Source organism: Lepisosteus oculatus, chromosome 11, assembly GCF_040954835.1.
Source record: "Lepisosteus oculatus isolate fLepOcu1 chromosome 11, fLepOcu1.hap2, whole genome shotgun sequence".
Classification (NCBI taxonomy): domain Eukaryota; kingdom Metazoa; phylum Chordata; class Actinopteri; order Semionotiformes; family Lepisosteidae; genus Lepisosteus; species Lepisosteus oculatus.
Genome location: NC_090706.1, coordinates 20,512,375 through 20,529,336, shown reverse-complemented (window position 1 = coordinate 20,529,336; position 16,962 = coordinate 20,512,375). Strand labels below are relative to the sequence as shown.

General features: G+C 37.1%; 1 protein-coding gene across 1 annotated transcript; it reads right to left on the bottom strand.

The window, feature by feature from the left end:
- Positions 1 to 1,770: 1,770 nt before the first annotated feature.
- Positions 1,771 to 16,054, bottom strand: tubb4bl (tubulin, beta 4B class IVb-like). Its single transcript, XM_006631506.3, has 4 exons — positions 15,843 to 16,054; positions 6,442 to 6,550; positions 4,271 to 4,381; positions 1,771 to 3,190 (listed from the first exon to the last, which is right to left on the bottom strand). Exons 1-4 carry the CDS (start codon positions 15,897 to 15,899, stop codon positions 2,133 to 2,135), a joined length of 1,335 nt encoding a protein of 444 aa, XP_006631569.1. The 5' UTR covers positions 15,900 to 16,054; the 3' UTR covers positions 1,771 to 2,132.
- Positions 16,055 to 16,962: the final 908 nt, after the last annotated feature.

Below are 16,962 nucleotides of genomic sequence, written 5' to 3'. Positions count from 1 at the left end.
TATAGTGAGACTAAACCCAGTAAAGCATTTGCTTTCTGATCATTAATTAGAACATAACAATTTACAAAACTGCTAATATTCTCTCCTCCTTCTTCCCACCCAGGAATGTGGCTGAGCTTTCATTCTGTTTTAAAAGGACTCACTTGGGTGACCCTCCTCCCCTCCCAGTGACAGTGATCTTATTTGCATTAGGGTTATTGGCTATTACTTCAAGCCTTGCACAAACGGCCAAATTATAATGCACTCTGTTCTCTGATCTGTGTTATTTTTCTATGATAGAAAGTCCAATGGCTCTCAGGTTTTATATCTTGGGTGATACGAAATTTAATATAACTTGCTGTTCCCTATGCTGAGGAAATATTTCTGGAAATGGATCCAAAACACTGGATTCATACAGCTTTGATTTTATACATTGCATTTAAGATTGGAAAGGCTGTTATCTGAAACTGCTGCATACAATAGGAGTATTTTACCAATTGTATTGGTAGCATTTTAAAAAATAAATGCATGCCTGCCACTGATTTTTTTAATATCCAGTTTTTAATATTTTCATGATCTATTCCTTAAAGATCCTTTCATGCAATGTTGAGGAACAATATGATGTTTCCTAATACTGTCCTTTGCTCTAAGCTCCTTACATTGGTTTTGTCAGCACATAAACTGAGCATTTTAAGTCTTCAAATTCCTAATAATTTAATTGTGTAAAAACATTTAACTATAATAAAAATGCTTAACCCATTTCATGTATTGCTTTATTAACAGCTCCGTTACATAGTATAGCTAAGGTGATATTAGGTCCAATTTGATTTGATTCCAATTTTGAAATTATGTAAGTAATTTGAATAATTTCAGGTAAAAAGCATAGGTCAATATACAGTATAACACTAAACTCAATTAAGTAGCTGTGACAGTTTGCGAACTTGAACTTCTTCAAACTATTTCTGCTGCGACCCACTATGCCTTCCGCTAAATCTTTTCCTAGACCTCCTCATCATTCCTTCTTCTCCTCCCTGGGCTCCCCTTCTCTCAATATACAGCACTATGCCACCCATTCTTATTAGAAAATATATATAGACAGTAGTGCCATTAGATCCTAATGAAATCAATGGTCAAATGAATTAGAGGTTATTTGGCACAAGCTGAGAGAATGGCAGTCTGACTGGAAAAGTTAAGGATGACTGAACACTCCTCCACTTTTAATAGTAATGAGCAAGGGACCCGCTGCCAGGATGTGCTTGATGAGCTTAAACTTCATTGTTAAAGCCTATTGTGTAAAACCAACCCTTATGGCTAGTCAATTACCTGAGAACCTGCATTGTTATATGGGAGTTAGTACTATTTCTGTCCTCCTTTCAGACGTGTAGTTTTGCTGTTTGTGCCATGTGAAGAGGCACTCTGATTAATTTCAGAGGAAGATGTCTTCATCTGTTTTCTGCTGGTAAAAGGATTTTAAAGAATGATGTGGATTGAATGACATCTCTGTGATTTCAAATTTTGATAGAGAAAGAAAACCAATCTCCTGATTGGTATTTGAATGGAAATTTACAATAATCAAGCAAATATTGTATATTGATTAAAATATAATTGAAAATGAATTAAACTAATGTGGTTCAGGTTCAAGAGATTCAGGTACATGTGAACTCATATTCCTTATCTAGCATTTTTCTGTTCCTTTTTCTGATTTAGTGCTGCCATCTAGAGGGTGATTTCAGCCAAGCAATCAAAGGGACTGGAGTAAAGAATAAAATCACAAGGAGGACTGCAAAAAAATCGGTTTCACCTCTTTATTCTGCTGAAGCAATACTGACATCTTGTTTAATCAAGTGCAAGAAAGATTAACCACTACTGCATTTCCTTTTCATTTCTGCAAGGCATGAAGAGACAAAGACAATTTTGAGTGCATTCATTTTCCACAAAACAAAACATCACAGTATTATGTTACACCATCTTGACTACTATAGCAGGGGAAGGTAGGTGAAAGATTCGAGTGTAGATGTGTCTTGAAGAAAGGAAGGGAGAACTTGAAAAACATCCAGACTTCTTATCATGGAAAACAACCTATTTTCAAGAACAAAACACAAGGCTTACAGAAAGACAAAGAGAAAGAGACCGCACTGGCTGACAATGTGATTTTATGCAACCTCTTCTTCTGCCTCTTCCTCAAATTCGCCTTCCTCGGCAGTGGCATCTTGATACTGTTGGTACTCAGACACAAGGTCATTCATGTTACTTTCAGCCTCAGTGAACTCCATCTCATCCATGCCTTCACCGGTGTACCAGTGTAGGAAAGCCTTGCGCCTGAACATAGCGGTGAACTGCTCAGAGATGCGCTTGAACAGCTCCTGAATGGCCGTGCTGTTTCCGATGAAAGTGGCAGCCATCTTAAGCCCTCTGGGTGGAATGTCACAGACAGCTGTCTTCACATTATTGGGAATCCACTCCACAAAATAGCTGCTGTTCTTGTTCTGTACGTTGAGCATTTGTTCGTCCACTTCCTTCATGGACATCCTTCCACGGAAGACAGCAGCTACAGTCAGGTAACGGCCATGGCGGGGGTCGCAGGCCGCCATCATGTTCTTGGCATCGAACATCTGTTGCGTGAGCTCAGGAACTGTCAGGGCACGGTATTGCTGGCTCCCCCTGCTGGTGAGGGGGGCAAACCCGGGCATAAAGAAGTGCAGACGAGGGAAGGGCACCATGTTGACAGCCAGTTTGCGTAGATCAGCATTGAGCTGGCCAGGGAATCGAAGGCACGTGGTGACCCCGCTCATGGTGGCAGAAACCAGATGGTTCAAGTCGCCATAGGTTGGGGTGGTAAGCTTGAGCGTACGGAAGCAGATGTCATACAAAGCCTCATTGTCGATGCAGTAGGTCTCATCTGTGTTTTCCACCAGCTGGTGCACCGAGAGGGTAGCGTTGTAAGGCTCCACAACGGTGTCAGAGACTTTAGGTGAGGGCACGACGCTGAAGGTGTTCATGATCCTGTCAGGATACTCCTCCCGGATTTTGCTGATCAACAATGTGCCCATGCCAGACCCAGTGCCTCCACCCAGAGAGTGGGTAAGCTGAAACCCCTGCAGGCAGTCACAGCTCTCCGCCTCCTTCCGAACTACATCGAGAACAGAGTCAACCAGTTCGGCCCCCTCTGTGTAGTGTCCCTTTGCCCAGTTGTTTCCAGCACCACTTTGCCCTGAAAGGGACATGCATAGAAATTCACCCATTTAAAGCATAATGTTAAAGTATTTCTTTTAATGAAAAACTGTCTAGGAATTCCTGCCCTGAATTATGCAATCCACACTAACTTCACAATATGAACAAAGCATGGTTTTGGTTGGTTATTGATTTCATAGGCTAAATAAAAAGATGATGAATCTTTTAGTCATATCTTTGACTTACTGGTCAATTTCTAACTACAGCAAAATGAGCCAACATATATAAAGGGATAGCATACTTAATGCTTTAGTTTGTGGCATTAATTTGCTTGGAATGAGAAATAACAGCCAGGCCAAAGATCAACATTGTCACAACCTCCCTTATTTAACAAGAAATGAACCAGGGAGGCAGCTACAAGGGTGCAGCTTGTAGTGGAGGGAGGGGAGCTAGAAAAGAATTGTGCTATGGTAGAAGAGAGCTAGTGTAAAATTATCATTTTTCACACTTTATCCAGTGTGGCAGATGGTCCCATGAAAGGATTGTGATAAGCTTGGCCTGCCACAAGAAGATGCCAAAAATACAGCTTCAGAAATGTTCCTGAAATAGATTAAGTGATTGTTTAGTAGTCAATGATTGTACGAACTGGAAATATTAATTCATTTTCACATAGAGTAAATCATGTATTTTCTTAATTTATTTAATAGTGTTGGGAACAAACCTTTTGGAGCAGTTTCAGTTTGTAAGGAGCAGTAAGACATCATAAGGTAATCAAAAGACTGGGGGAAGTTGATCAGAAACAATTAATTATGCTTACTTATTTTACATTACCATGTAGTATTTTGGTTTATTTTGTTAAAGCCTTTCAAAAAATAAAACTAGGAAACCACCTGAAATTTAAAAAATAGCTGTGTTTGCAGATGTCTATGTATGAAGGTCTCCTGACTCATGCGGCCAAAAACAGGGATTTTCCAGACCAGTTAAAGTCACCTTTTTAGGCTGCAGACAGACATTAAATTCAAGTATATTTAAATTCAGTAATAAATCAAATTCTAACTAATGACATAATTTTCTATTATTTTCTTAATACATGTCAAAGTGTGATAAAAATATTACTCACCGAACACAAAGTTATCGGGCCTAAAAATCTGACCAAAAGGTCCAGACCTCACGGAGTCCATGGTACCCGGTTCCAGGTCCACAAGGATTGCTCTTGGGACATATTTCCCTCCTGAAATCCAGAAAAACAATCAGGAGATGCCTTTTCTGTATCGGTGTAGAAGAGAAATGTGACAGCCTCCTGTATAGCCTACAGGTTCTGTAAAACACTCTAGCAATAGGTATATTTGTATAACATTATAATTATATCTATAAAGTACCCAGACAAATGTCTCCAGACTTAAACCTGATTGAAAACCTGTGATCTCAACTAAAGAGGGCAGTCCATAAGGATACCAAGGACCTGGAATATTTCTGTATAAAGGAATGGTCCAAGATTCCTCTCAATGTGTTCTCCAACCGTATTAACCTTTACATTAAATGGCTATGTGCTGTTATCTGTGCCAGAGACAGTTACACCAAGTACTAGAAACAGGGGATCCAATACTTCTAATGTCTATGTTTTTCAGAAAAAATAGTGTTACTCATCAAAAAGACATTTCTTTTGAAATAACTGTATTAAAATAAAAGCCTATATTTTTCTTTTCTTTTTTGCTCATCTTTATCGAGGATGCCAATAATCATTCAGCCCACTTTGTAATATGGGTGAAGACACAATAAAACATGAAGATGAAATTAAATGACCTATCAAAACCAGTGGAATGATAAAGACCTAAATTTAAAGTTTGTCTGATTGTTTCTACAAGCTGAATTTAACATTCCATCTTAGCTGGGACTGCCTAAACCAGGGTCATGTACAAAGTCATGTACAAAGTTTCTCTCCTTGGATAAAAATATAATATACTAACCCATATCAATTCAGTGTGTTCTGAATGATAGCCTTAGTAGGAACAAATTGTGTTCTTTAAAATAATTTAAACTGCTGAAAATATATTTGCTTAGTTTTCATGGATATATGATCAATTTAGGAATACAACACATCTTACATTAATAATATAATATAATAATAGGTTATCTGAGTTTATATGCTACATAAACTCAGAAAACCAGGTTTTGTTTACAGTACTTGTCAGTTTTAATATTTAAACATTTGTGATGTTGTAATTGTGTTTTAGCCTGATTTAATCTGTCTAATTATAATAATAATCAAAACTTTCACAGGCTCCTGCCTGTGCTATGAATTATATTGATTACTATATTTTCACCAATTGAAGAATGCTATTATTTTCAAAAGAACAGTGAATTCAATAGTGTTAAATAATCACAACTACAATATTTTAAATAACTATGAGTAAAAATGATAAAAAACATATTGTATTCAAAGGGTATTAATCATATTCTAAGGGACAGTAAAGCTAACATCTAGTCAAGTTAAAATTAAAGTTAGCTGCAATATAAAGACACATTATTGTAAAAAGCAACAGCAATACTACAAAGAAACAATATTTATACAGGATGTAGGCTGAGCCTTGTATTTTTATCATTTATCATGTTAATAGTCATCTTAAAGTAGTTCCAGATCAACTCTATCCCAGCACAGCAAATGAGTTTAAAACCCGTATCCTAGACAACATCCTCCCACAGTCATGCTTTGCTGACTTAGACACCATTAGAGAATATATCTTAGTCTTTTCTCTGCACATGTTCAAATTGGCCTTTGTTCATTCTCCATTGTTATCTATAAACCACCATAGTGCCCATTTCTTGCCATCTGAGGGCTGTGCTTGACAAACGGTCTTTATCCATCAGTAAATCAATATATGCCGCTGACACAGATTTCTTCTCTTTCTGATTGATGGCAAAAATATAGTTTGTTCAGTGATTTTTTCTGTTTTATCATTTGCCTTTTGGTCTGTAATTATAAGGAACAAGACTTTAGTGAGCCCTAAATTCAAAATGTTTCTATGTTTAAATAAAACAAAAGTAATTTAAAAACAAAATGTTTTAATTAAAGGACTATACTGTAGTATGAATAGGTATTTTTCAATATTAGGGACCAAACTAATGCTATAATAAGAGTAATTTAAAATTTAAAATGAAATGTAAATTCATGTAATTTTATTTGCATGATCCTACATTAGAAGTAACAAATGGGTGAGACTGAATGAAGTCATGGAAGTAGCAACACATGCAAAACGAAGAAACAAAGAGCATAGGAAACCTGTCTGTTACCTGTGGCCTCATTGTAGTAGACGCTGATCCTCTCAAGCTGCAGGTCACTGTCTCCATGGTAAGTTCCAGTTGGGTCAATGCCATGTTCATCACTGATGACTTCCCAGAACTACCAGACAAACAGAGAGTTCATAATGCCAGGAACTATGCTGGTGGAATAAGGCAAACATCTAGTTAGACAATTAGATAAGATATAACATGCTATAAACAATTTCTTGTATTAGGAATTTGTCTTTTTGCATATCCCAACTTGCTCGCCATGAGACACACAGACAGGGGGAGAAACTTGGGGTCAGAGCGCAGGGTCAGCCATTTACAGTATACGGCACCCCTGGAGCAGTTCGGGTTAAGGGCCTTGCTCAGGGGCCCAACAGCATACGATTCCTCTGACGGCTACGACATCAGAACAAGCAACCTTCCAGCTACTGGCACAGATCCTTAGCCACAGAGCCACCACACTGCCTGTTTTAGTGAATTAGGATAATTCACTTGTCTTTACAGTTGTCTTTATAGTATCTTGACTAGCTGAGTAATTGATTTGCATTGTACACCCATCCATTTTCTAACCACGCACATTTTCTAACATTTTCTAACCCAAATCAAGGTTGCAGGGGAGCTATACAAGCAATGGGTGAAAGGAATGATACACCTTATGCACCAGGATCAACTTTCCCGGAAGTCAATAATCAGTATGTCTTTAGATTGTGGGAGAAAGCCAGAACACCCAATGAAAATACACATGAAAGCACATACAAACTCCATGCAGGTAGCATTCCAGGTCCAGAACTGAATCCACCACTTCGAGGAGGCAATGCTAACCAATAATTAAATATTGAGCTCAAGCTCAAGAAGTGTTTGTTACTTGAGTCGAGATATTACCAAAATGAGACAAAATTATTTGAATTAATGCAGGACATGTTATCACAGTGAGGATTTCCTGCTTGCTGTTGGTATCTTATTGTAAAACCTTATACAGTAAATATCATAAGCAGGCATATCACTCTGCAACTCACAACTGGCAACCCACTGAAACTAAGCAGGTGTGAGCCTAGATAGGAGACCTCCTGGGAAAAAGTAAGGTTGCTGCTGGAAGAGGTGTTAGTGGGGCCAGCAGGGGGTGCTCACCCTGTGGTCCATGTGGGTCCTAATGCCCCAGTATAGTGGCGGGGACACTATACTGTAAACAGGCGCCGTCTGACAGCTGACAGCTGAGAAACGAAACTGCCATCTCCTGTAGGGCATAGTACATCATAGGTAGTGGCAGAGAGGGTGCATAAGTGTGTTTTTCACAAATGAAGACCGGTTTGTCTCAATACCTGTGGTACTGTTCAAATCAATAAAAGAAAAAAGAAAAAGTGTGATTATGCAAAGAGGAAACTCTTTAAACAAAGAAGTGCTTTTGGTGCTTACTGACAATCTTACTACTAAGAAAGACACAGAAAAAGCCCTTGATTCAACAGATATCCTATTCCTACATACCAGTCTCTAAGTGTTGTAAGTGATCTTCCACCAGAACAACGTAAGACCACAATTATGCTGGGATTAGCATACTGCAACTATACAATTTCAAGAAAACCATACTGTAGCTTGCTCTCTTACTCATTTCTGGATTTCTTTTACGCTAGCCACCACTGAGAATCTCTACAACTAGGGTTCCATGAATCCTACTACTGGGGAATTGCACACAGGTGTTTCAAATAAGGAATTACACAGGCCAGCACTTCTGGTCTCACCACACATATATTCTTACATATGAGAAGAATACAAAGAATATTAATAAACTTATTTTGTCATTGGCTATGTTAAAGCTACTGTACATAGTTTAGGAATAAAAAAGACCTTTTCTAAATTACATGTCCTATTGTGCATGACAGCTGAACTCACAGGAACACTTGAAAACATTTTCCAAAGATAAAGGAACATACAGATGCAGCCATTCAAAATGCCGCATTATTTTCTGGTGCGCTTTACGCAGTCTACCACGAGTTACCGGTAAATACCGCTAGTTACCGTAAATTCTCCTATAATACCGCAAGCAAAATAATAGTATCGGGAATTTCCGTAAGGTGGAGCTAATAAAGCTCAACCTCTCATGTTTGAGCTGTCGCCATCAAAGTCTTTAACGAAGATATTACTAATAGTATTAATAATGAATGACCTTGGACAAGCTGTAAACTCAAAGTATTGCCCGGGTCCACATTATTTTTTTCATTGACCATCTTTGTAAAAGTAACACCACAGCATTTCGCAATCACGCATTTGTTTCCAATCATGCAAAGCACAGTGATTCACCATGCCTTTCACATGCTCATAAAAGAGATTGATTTAGGAACATAAACATATTACCATATGCAAACTGTACTGTATACAGTATGTATATGTATATTTAATGTCTTAACTGTGCCCGTTTAAGTATTGAATATTTATATGGAATTTTAACACTGAAGGGAAATCTTAGTACCTGAGCATAAAAAGAATAGGAGCATACTGTAACGCGTGTGAAGACCATAAACGATATTAATTTTGGAACTTAAACATACAGTATATGGCTGGTCTCGGTACTTTAAAGAAAACATACACACCAGTATTCCATTTCTCCCTAAACATTTTAAGCATCGAAGTCTTTAACTAACGTGATACCGGAGTCAACAAGCATACTTTTAGAATTTGATTAAAAGGGAATATAATATGGAATCGCGTATTTAAAGAAATTAATAACGATATAATTATATTCATGTTGCAAAAAAACTGCAACGGGCATAAAAACTCCCTTGCATTTAACAGAGTGTTCCATAATTTCTAACTACGAAAATTATTTAAACTGCGACACTTATCATTCAACCAGAGCTCGAAATATCACAAGGATCCTCTAGAGCACAGCAAAGACTGTATTAAAAGAATCGCGTATCTAAAGAAATTAATAAGATATAATTATATTTGTGTACTGTGACAGGGCTGTGTAGGGCTGTTTCACCTCTCTCTTCATGTGACTCTATTCAAAAGCCATTTAGCAAAGAGGGGATGAGAAGAGTGACAAACTAGTATACAGTACTTTAGATCTTTTTTTCTGAACCGGGAAAAATCTGATCATGTTCCTCTATAACAATAATAAAAAACATTGCCACACCTGGACTGTTAAAGCAACGCATTAGCACGTCAAAGCCCATTGAGGAGCCGGGCGCAATAACTGTTTTATTCCTTGATTTACTGATCTGCATTAATTACAGAAATCGAGTTCCTGCTCTTTGCAGACGACCTGGTCCTGCTGTCGCCCACAGAACAGAGGCTGCGGCAGAATCTGGCACTGCTGGAGCAGCAATGTCAGACCTGAGCGCTGACAGTCAATCTGGACAAGACCAGAGTTATGGTTTTCCAGAAAAAAAGCCAGACCTCCATTAGTCTTCTTGAAATCGTCGGATTATGAACGAATAAAAGTATCTTATTAAAAACACGTTTGCGTTTCTTTGGGAGCTATATTATGTATTTTTCATATGTAAGATAAAATGATGTGTTCCCGCTTACACATCGCACGACTTTAAAAGCTAGAAAAACAGGTTTCGATTCACATTATCTGGTGAGCCTTGTTTTGTCAAAGGACAGCACAAAAAAAACAGACATTGTGTGGTACAGAACAGAGCTCAGTCAATTCAAACAAGTTCAGCGCTGATTCAGTTTCAAAAAAACTGCAACGGACATTAAAACTCCCTCGCTTTTAACAGAGCGTTTCATAATTGCCAACTACGAAATGTATTTAAACTGCGACACTTATCATTCAACCAGAGCTCGAAATATCACAAGGATCCTCTAGAGCACAGCAAAGACTGTATTAAAAGTATACTAGTGACAAACATACAAGGGTTAATTGCACAATGGACCGCGCAAAGAAATTTAATATAGTCTTCTTTAGATGTGAAGGCAGGAGTGGATCGCAGAAGGCATAATCAGCAAATTAGGAAAACAAAGAACAGGACAGGTGAGACGTTTATCCAGAGAGCGAGTGATCAGAAAAAGGAACAGCTATTATGCCCAGGTTTTAGCTCTCTCTCTGCTGAATGAATAAAAGCATTTTATTAAAAACGTGTTTGCGTTTGTCTGGGTATTTACTTTGTAATCTGCAGTTTACATCTACTGTATTGCTTTGAGATGCCACTTTTAAAGGTGATATGTAAATTAAAGTTTTTTATTATTGTTATAGAGAAACATGATCCCTGGTTCAGAAAAAAGACGATTAAAATCTGTAATCTTTCCACTTGTATGTCATTGGAAAAAACAAGAAGTTTCTGCTTTGTGTAAGGATGGTATCAGTAAGTAATCTAAGTGGTGAGAAAGCTGTGCTCCTCAAAGCGCTTTACAGGATAAAAACAACAGCAATAGTGTTAAGCTATTTTTATAGAAATACAAAATGAGATATAATGATGTGTTCCGGCTAAGACATTAACGAGTAAAACCCCCCTCTCTGCGGGAGTGCTGGCTGTGACGAATTAAACCGGTTTCACAGGTATTTTCAAAGTAGAAGGGGGCGAGATTTCCAGCAAAAGACACCTCCACCCCTCAAAAACCCAGTAAGTACAGTACTTACTAGTTAAGAAAGCTAGGCTCCTCAATGAAATCGCTTTAACATGCTAATGCGTTGGTGTAACAGTCCGGGCGTGGCAAGCTTCTAATGTTAACTTGACTCGATTGGAAGAAGATGAACATATTCTAGCCCTAAATTAATTAATAGCAAACATGGTTTACATAAAATACATTTTTCCAAGAAAGTTTATAATAATACGATCTATAGTTGAAATCTGAGCCTAAATATAAAGAAAAAGCATTTTCAGAGAGCAATCATGCTGTGTTTATGTAGAAAAAGCGATTAGGTTTATGAGCAATCTAATAACTTATTCGTTTAAAATACTATATAAAATAAAGTTTATTATTCATTTGCTGGACAGAGCGGTGAACATTATTATGGATAAGACAAAGATAACGATCCTGATCAGTTTAGAAATCTGTGTACACTGTAAGTTTTTTACTTCTTAAACTTTTAAAATACACGTTTCGAATAGAAAGAAATCATACAGTATGTACAGTTTAGCAAACCAGCACGTCTTTTTTCTCCAATCAGAGGGGTTAGACGCTCGGTTAAAAGCAAAGGAGATTGTCTGTTATAGTGGACATAAAAACAAGAGTTCGCTGGCATTATATCCTAGAAGACACAGATCGGCACCAGACCAGGAGAATGCCCGCAGCGTAAAAGAAAATGCCTGATGAACTAGGGATTGGACAGTTTCCAAGTGCTTGTACAATCGATGGAAATGTTCAAATAAATGTGCAAAAGAAATAAAATAATAATTTATTTCTTTATCATATTTGCTAGCTAATGTCCTCTCTTTGCTAGTTAGTGGCTGCGTTTCTGCGTTCGGTAGCAACGGGTGACTGTTCTCAGGCGAAGATGTAAATAGCTTAATTTCGTGTTAAATATTTTTTTTTAAATTAAAATTCATTCCATACAGCAATCGTATATTTTGGTACCGTTTCATAAAACTTTCATGCTTAAAATGTTTAGGGAGAAATGGAAGACTGATAATGGAATGGAATGGAATAAATGATATGTCGCAGTTAAAATAATTTTCGTAGTTAGAAATTATGAAACGCTCTGTTAAAAGCAAGGGAGTTTTTATGTCCGTTGCAGTAAAAGAAAATGCCTGACAAAGTAGGGCTTGGAAAGATTCCAGGTGCATTTTTGCAATTTACGTTGCATTCTCCATTGTGCTGCTGTAATACAGTTTAAAATAAGTCTAAACTGTAACAGGTTTATTTATGGGTTGCAATTTAAAAAAAGTCAAAAACCGCACTCAAAATGCAATATAGAGCTTACTGGCAAGAGGAGACACACAAATTAATAATGTAACATGCCACTGTTTGTGCATGAACAAAGTTATACTGCTATTTCCTTAGATACGCGATTAAAAAAAATAAATTTTTTGAATCCCCGGCTGAACACATTCCATAAGATTCAGCGCTTTTATATATCGCCTTTAAAGGTGGCTTCTCAAAACGCTTTACAGGATAAAAACAACAATAACAGCAACAACTACAATATTTCATTGCACTTTGAAAACCAAGTAATAACTTAACTATATGTGCAAACGTTTTATGATATGTCGCTGTTGTGAATGTCTGTGGAGTGTATCTTATTTGCCTGTCTGTCCTGGCTCTCTCGCTCGCCCTCCCCCCTCTCTCCCTCAATTCAATTCATTTCAAGGTTAATGAATGGTTTAAAAATTCCACTTTTAAAGGTGATATATAAAATCAAGGCTTTAACTTGCTTTAACTCCGCAATGTATTTAAAAAATAAAAACGATTACAATCTAAGCTTTCCACGTTTGATCCCAAGATCCCAAGAAAAATAAATCTAAATGGGGAGAAAGCTATGCTGAAAGTTTATTAAGATACTTAGAAGACAAAGATATCAATTTATGTTGCATTTGTCTGATTAGGAATAAAAAAACACATATATTTAAACCCGCTTTTGCGATTTAAATCAAAACGGGATTTAAATCAATATAAATGTTTATATTACAAAATATACATTTGTTTGGTGCGAGTGAGGTTTTATTTAATCTCTGACCAACGGAAATGTTTCATTTTTTCAAAGAAATGTTTGTTAAAAATAAAGTCATGGTTCCACAGTGGGATTCAATCACTATGTGACATGGGAGTCAGGAACCTAACCCACAGCGCCACCGGCAAGGTCACATGCAGAGTGCCGAAAAAGCACTACAGAAACATTATCAACAGACAATGTACAGCGTGTACTATTCTTGTGTTGCAGTACATGAATATAATTATATCGTTATTAATTTCTTTAGATACGCGATTCCATATTATATTCCCTTTTAATCAAATTCTAAAAGTATGCTTGTTGACTCCGGTATCACGTTAGTTAAGGACTTCGATGCTTAAAATGTTTAGGGAGAAATGGAATACTGGTGTGTATGTTTTCTTTAAAGTACCGAGACCAGCCATATACTGTATGTTTAAGTTCCAAAATTAATATCGTTTATGGCCTTCACACGCGTTACAGTATGCTCCTATTCTTTTTATGCTCAGGTACTAAGATTTCCCTTCAGTGGTAAAATTCCATATAAATATTCAATACTACAACGGGCACAGTAAAGACGTTTACTGTAAATCTTTCTACGACTATGAGTGCCCCTGTCGGTCAACCAATCACGTACCGCGGTACAGCGCGTCATCGTGCCTCACAATGCGCGACGCCGTAGCCAATTACCTCCGGTAAGTGTGTGTACCGCGCACTTTGAATGGCTGCATCTGTATTTTTGACACAAGGACAATAGAGATACATGGTCAGAAAGACAGGCACCACTATGTTTCAGAAACGGTACTAAAGACTACATCTTTTCATAGCTGTTCCAATCAGTAAAATATTTTAATTGATATAGCTCTCTTCACAAAACTTTGCCAAAGAGCAGATTCCCAAACAGAAGTCCCTGCAAATCCCTGATGCATCTGGTGTTCTAAATAAATTGTGTAATGTTCAATAACCAGCAATTCAGGATATTATCAATTAAATGTTAAATTATAATAACTATTTAAAATCAATAATCTGTGCAATTCATTTTTCAAACAACTACATAACTGCTGTGTCATGATCATGACACTCTTGGGTCTGTCCACCGCAAAGAATATTGGAATATGATTGGCCTGCACATTGTAGTTATTAAAAAAAATCAGTTCCTCTCTGTACGGTACTCTGATCTTAAAGCAGGGATTCCCAATCCTATACAATCCTATACTATATACTGTAGGCTATAGGCAGGTGTTTCTACAGTTTGCAGTGCAAATGGGCTCTGACCTAAAAGTGCTCATTATTAGCATAATGGGAATAGTTTAACAGTTTCTCTGAGCTCTTCATGTATGGGTACTATAAGGATATTTTATATTTTAGATTATATGTATGTTTTATGGAGTAACCAAAATATTATGTTGCAAGGTTCTACAGTATGTATACACGTGAGACAGAAGATGGTCAACGTGGGAATCAAGGGGTTGTTTTAAGATTACAAATTGATTTTTTTTGCTTAAAATATCACTAATACTTTATGTTCTCGGGATACAGATACTGGAGAAGGGGCTTGTGTACCCCCCAAAAAATGCATTTACAGTATCTATGTGTGACAGGGGATGAATCACTGCTTTGTAATAGCGAAAACCTGCAAAACTTATTGGCCCTTCAGTATCAACCTACGCCAAAGAGAGGCGCGATTGTTGCTGATATGAAGCTGTTAAAGATTGCTAGCCAGCAGAACATTTGTTCTAATCTGATAAACTTAATGTAACAGAGATGTTAGTCAATTAAATTTCGTCGTACCTTACGGGGTTAGGCATGTAACCGGGTCACTGGAGCCCGTGTGGTGGCGCTACTTGCACACCGCACTCGCACCCTGCAGTGACTGGTTATCATATCAAAGCGCGTTTCACTGCAAACATTTTATCCTCCCATTGTTAAGTATGGTTTTTGGTCTCAGCTACAAAACAAAGAATAGAATTAATGTTGATTCGTTTCAATCCAGAAATGCAAGAAACGCAATGATTTCAAATGTTATTGTATTATTCAAAAGAGGAAAAATAACGCACTAAAACGTATGAATTAATCGTACAATAAAAGAGGTCAATGTTGAATCTATAACAGACCGAAAAGATGAAGAAAGCAGGAAACATCTCTTATTTTCCCCTTTATCCTTCAGAAAATGACACATTCCACCTTTCAGAATGGGTCTTTCTATTCGTTTTTTTATCTCGTTGTAAAAATTCTGCATTGAAATATTTTGTTATTCATATGAGAACAACATTATGAATGATAATATGCAGTTTGTTTTAAGGTCTTGCATGTATTTTTTCCATCGTGAAATACATACAGTATAAAGCTAATTATGTAGTAAATCATTTTTCACTTCCCTGACCTGAAAAATTCAGATAATGATATCTCAACTGAACGCACGATTTCATAATTTCGTTGATTACGAAAAAGTAGCTACATACAAATAATTAAAATGTAACAGCCTGTGCTACATTCCTCGAGTTGTTGTTTTTTTCCACCCTGATGGATGAGAACAGCCACCATTTTCTACAGTGCCCTTTCTCCTGTACTTTCCCGAGCCCAGCTGCTTTGATTTAGATTGTGGAATAATCTGAGAATTCAGAAAATTTTATTTAGCAATTCTACATACTTGACAAACTCATCCAATCGGTTATCAACTTCGCATCGTGAAAAGATTGAAATAAATGCATGTGGCGAAAAGTAAATTAATTAAACAATACAACTGTTGTAATTTAAATTTTGGCCTTTTCTGCTGCGGACAACATTTTTGCTAAGTCTTTCTTGTATTTACCTTGGCTCCAATTTGGTTTCCACATTGCCCAGCTTGCAGATGAACTATTTCACGCATCTTGATCCCGGAGAGCAGATATTATAAATTCTGGCACTGATATCGTTAAATATTATTATTTTATGCGAACCGTAACACCTGCAGAAGGATGTCACTAGTCTCTTTAGCTCTCACGCCCAGCTCTCCCTGATATGCGCTCATATGTACTGAAATGTACTGGTCCTCTACTGCAGCATGACGTCATCCCCATGGCAACTACGAACCTTAAAGGGAACCGCTAGCCTACATGGAGGTTTAGTTCTTTATTAAAGCTTATTGAATTACGCATTATACAATACTGGAAACGCAACCTTTTACGTAACTTAAACTAATCTGCAGTATTTATCGTATTATTGCACATTTATTCAGAATTTGACACTAGGTTAATAAAAACTGTCCCCGGTAACACCAGACTAGCCTTTTCAGTTTCATTTCTGAAAGAAACACAAAATTGCAACAGCAGGACTTGTTTTGTCTTTTGAAAAAAAAACTATAAAAAATAGTTCTCTAACTACATACTGAGATTGTATTTATTACATCAATACATTTAAAGGATTGAATTATATTATTGTGTCACATGATTGCACTCAGATAGCTAGATTTGAGCACATATTTTTTCCTTTAAGTGATTAATAATAAGAACTCCTTACACTTATTTAGAGATTTTCTGGACACTCCACTCAAAGCACTTTACAGGTAATGGGGACTCCCCTCCACCACCAATGTGCAGCATCCACCTTGTATTGAATAATGTGCAAGAGGAGGGTTAAAAAATACTTTTTCATGTGTCGGAAAAAGTAGAAGAACACTTTATGGCCCAATGGCAAGGGTTCTTTCCACAGATCCAGTCCAAACAGGTGTTTTCAAATCTGGAAAATTCCTAAAAACTAGAAGAAAGTCAGAAATTAAAAAAAAAACACCCCAAGTGTCCTCATGTAATTCTAGTTTGTCTACTTGCAAAGTTTCCTTGTTTGTAGACACTCATGTAGTTTTCTTATGCAACCTATCTAGATATTTAGACCCTTACAAGTGACTGAACACTTGGCTGTGTGGCAACTTCAAGTGTAATAGTGATATGTGAACG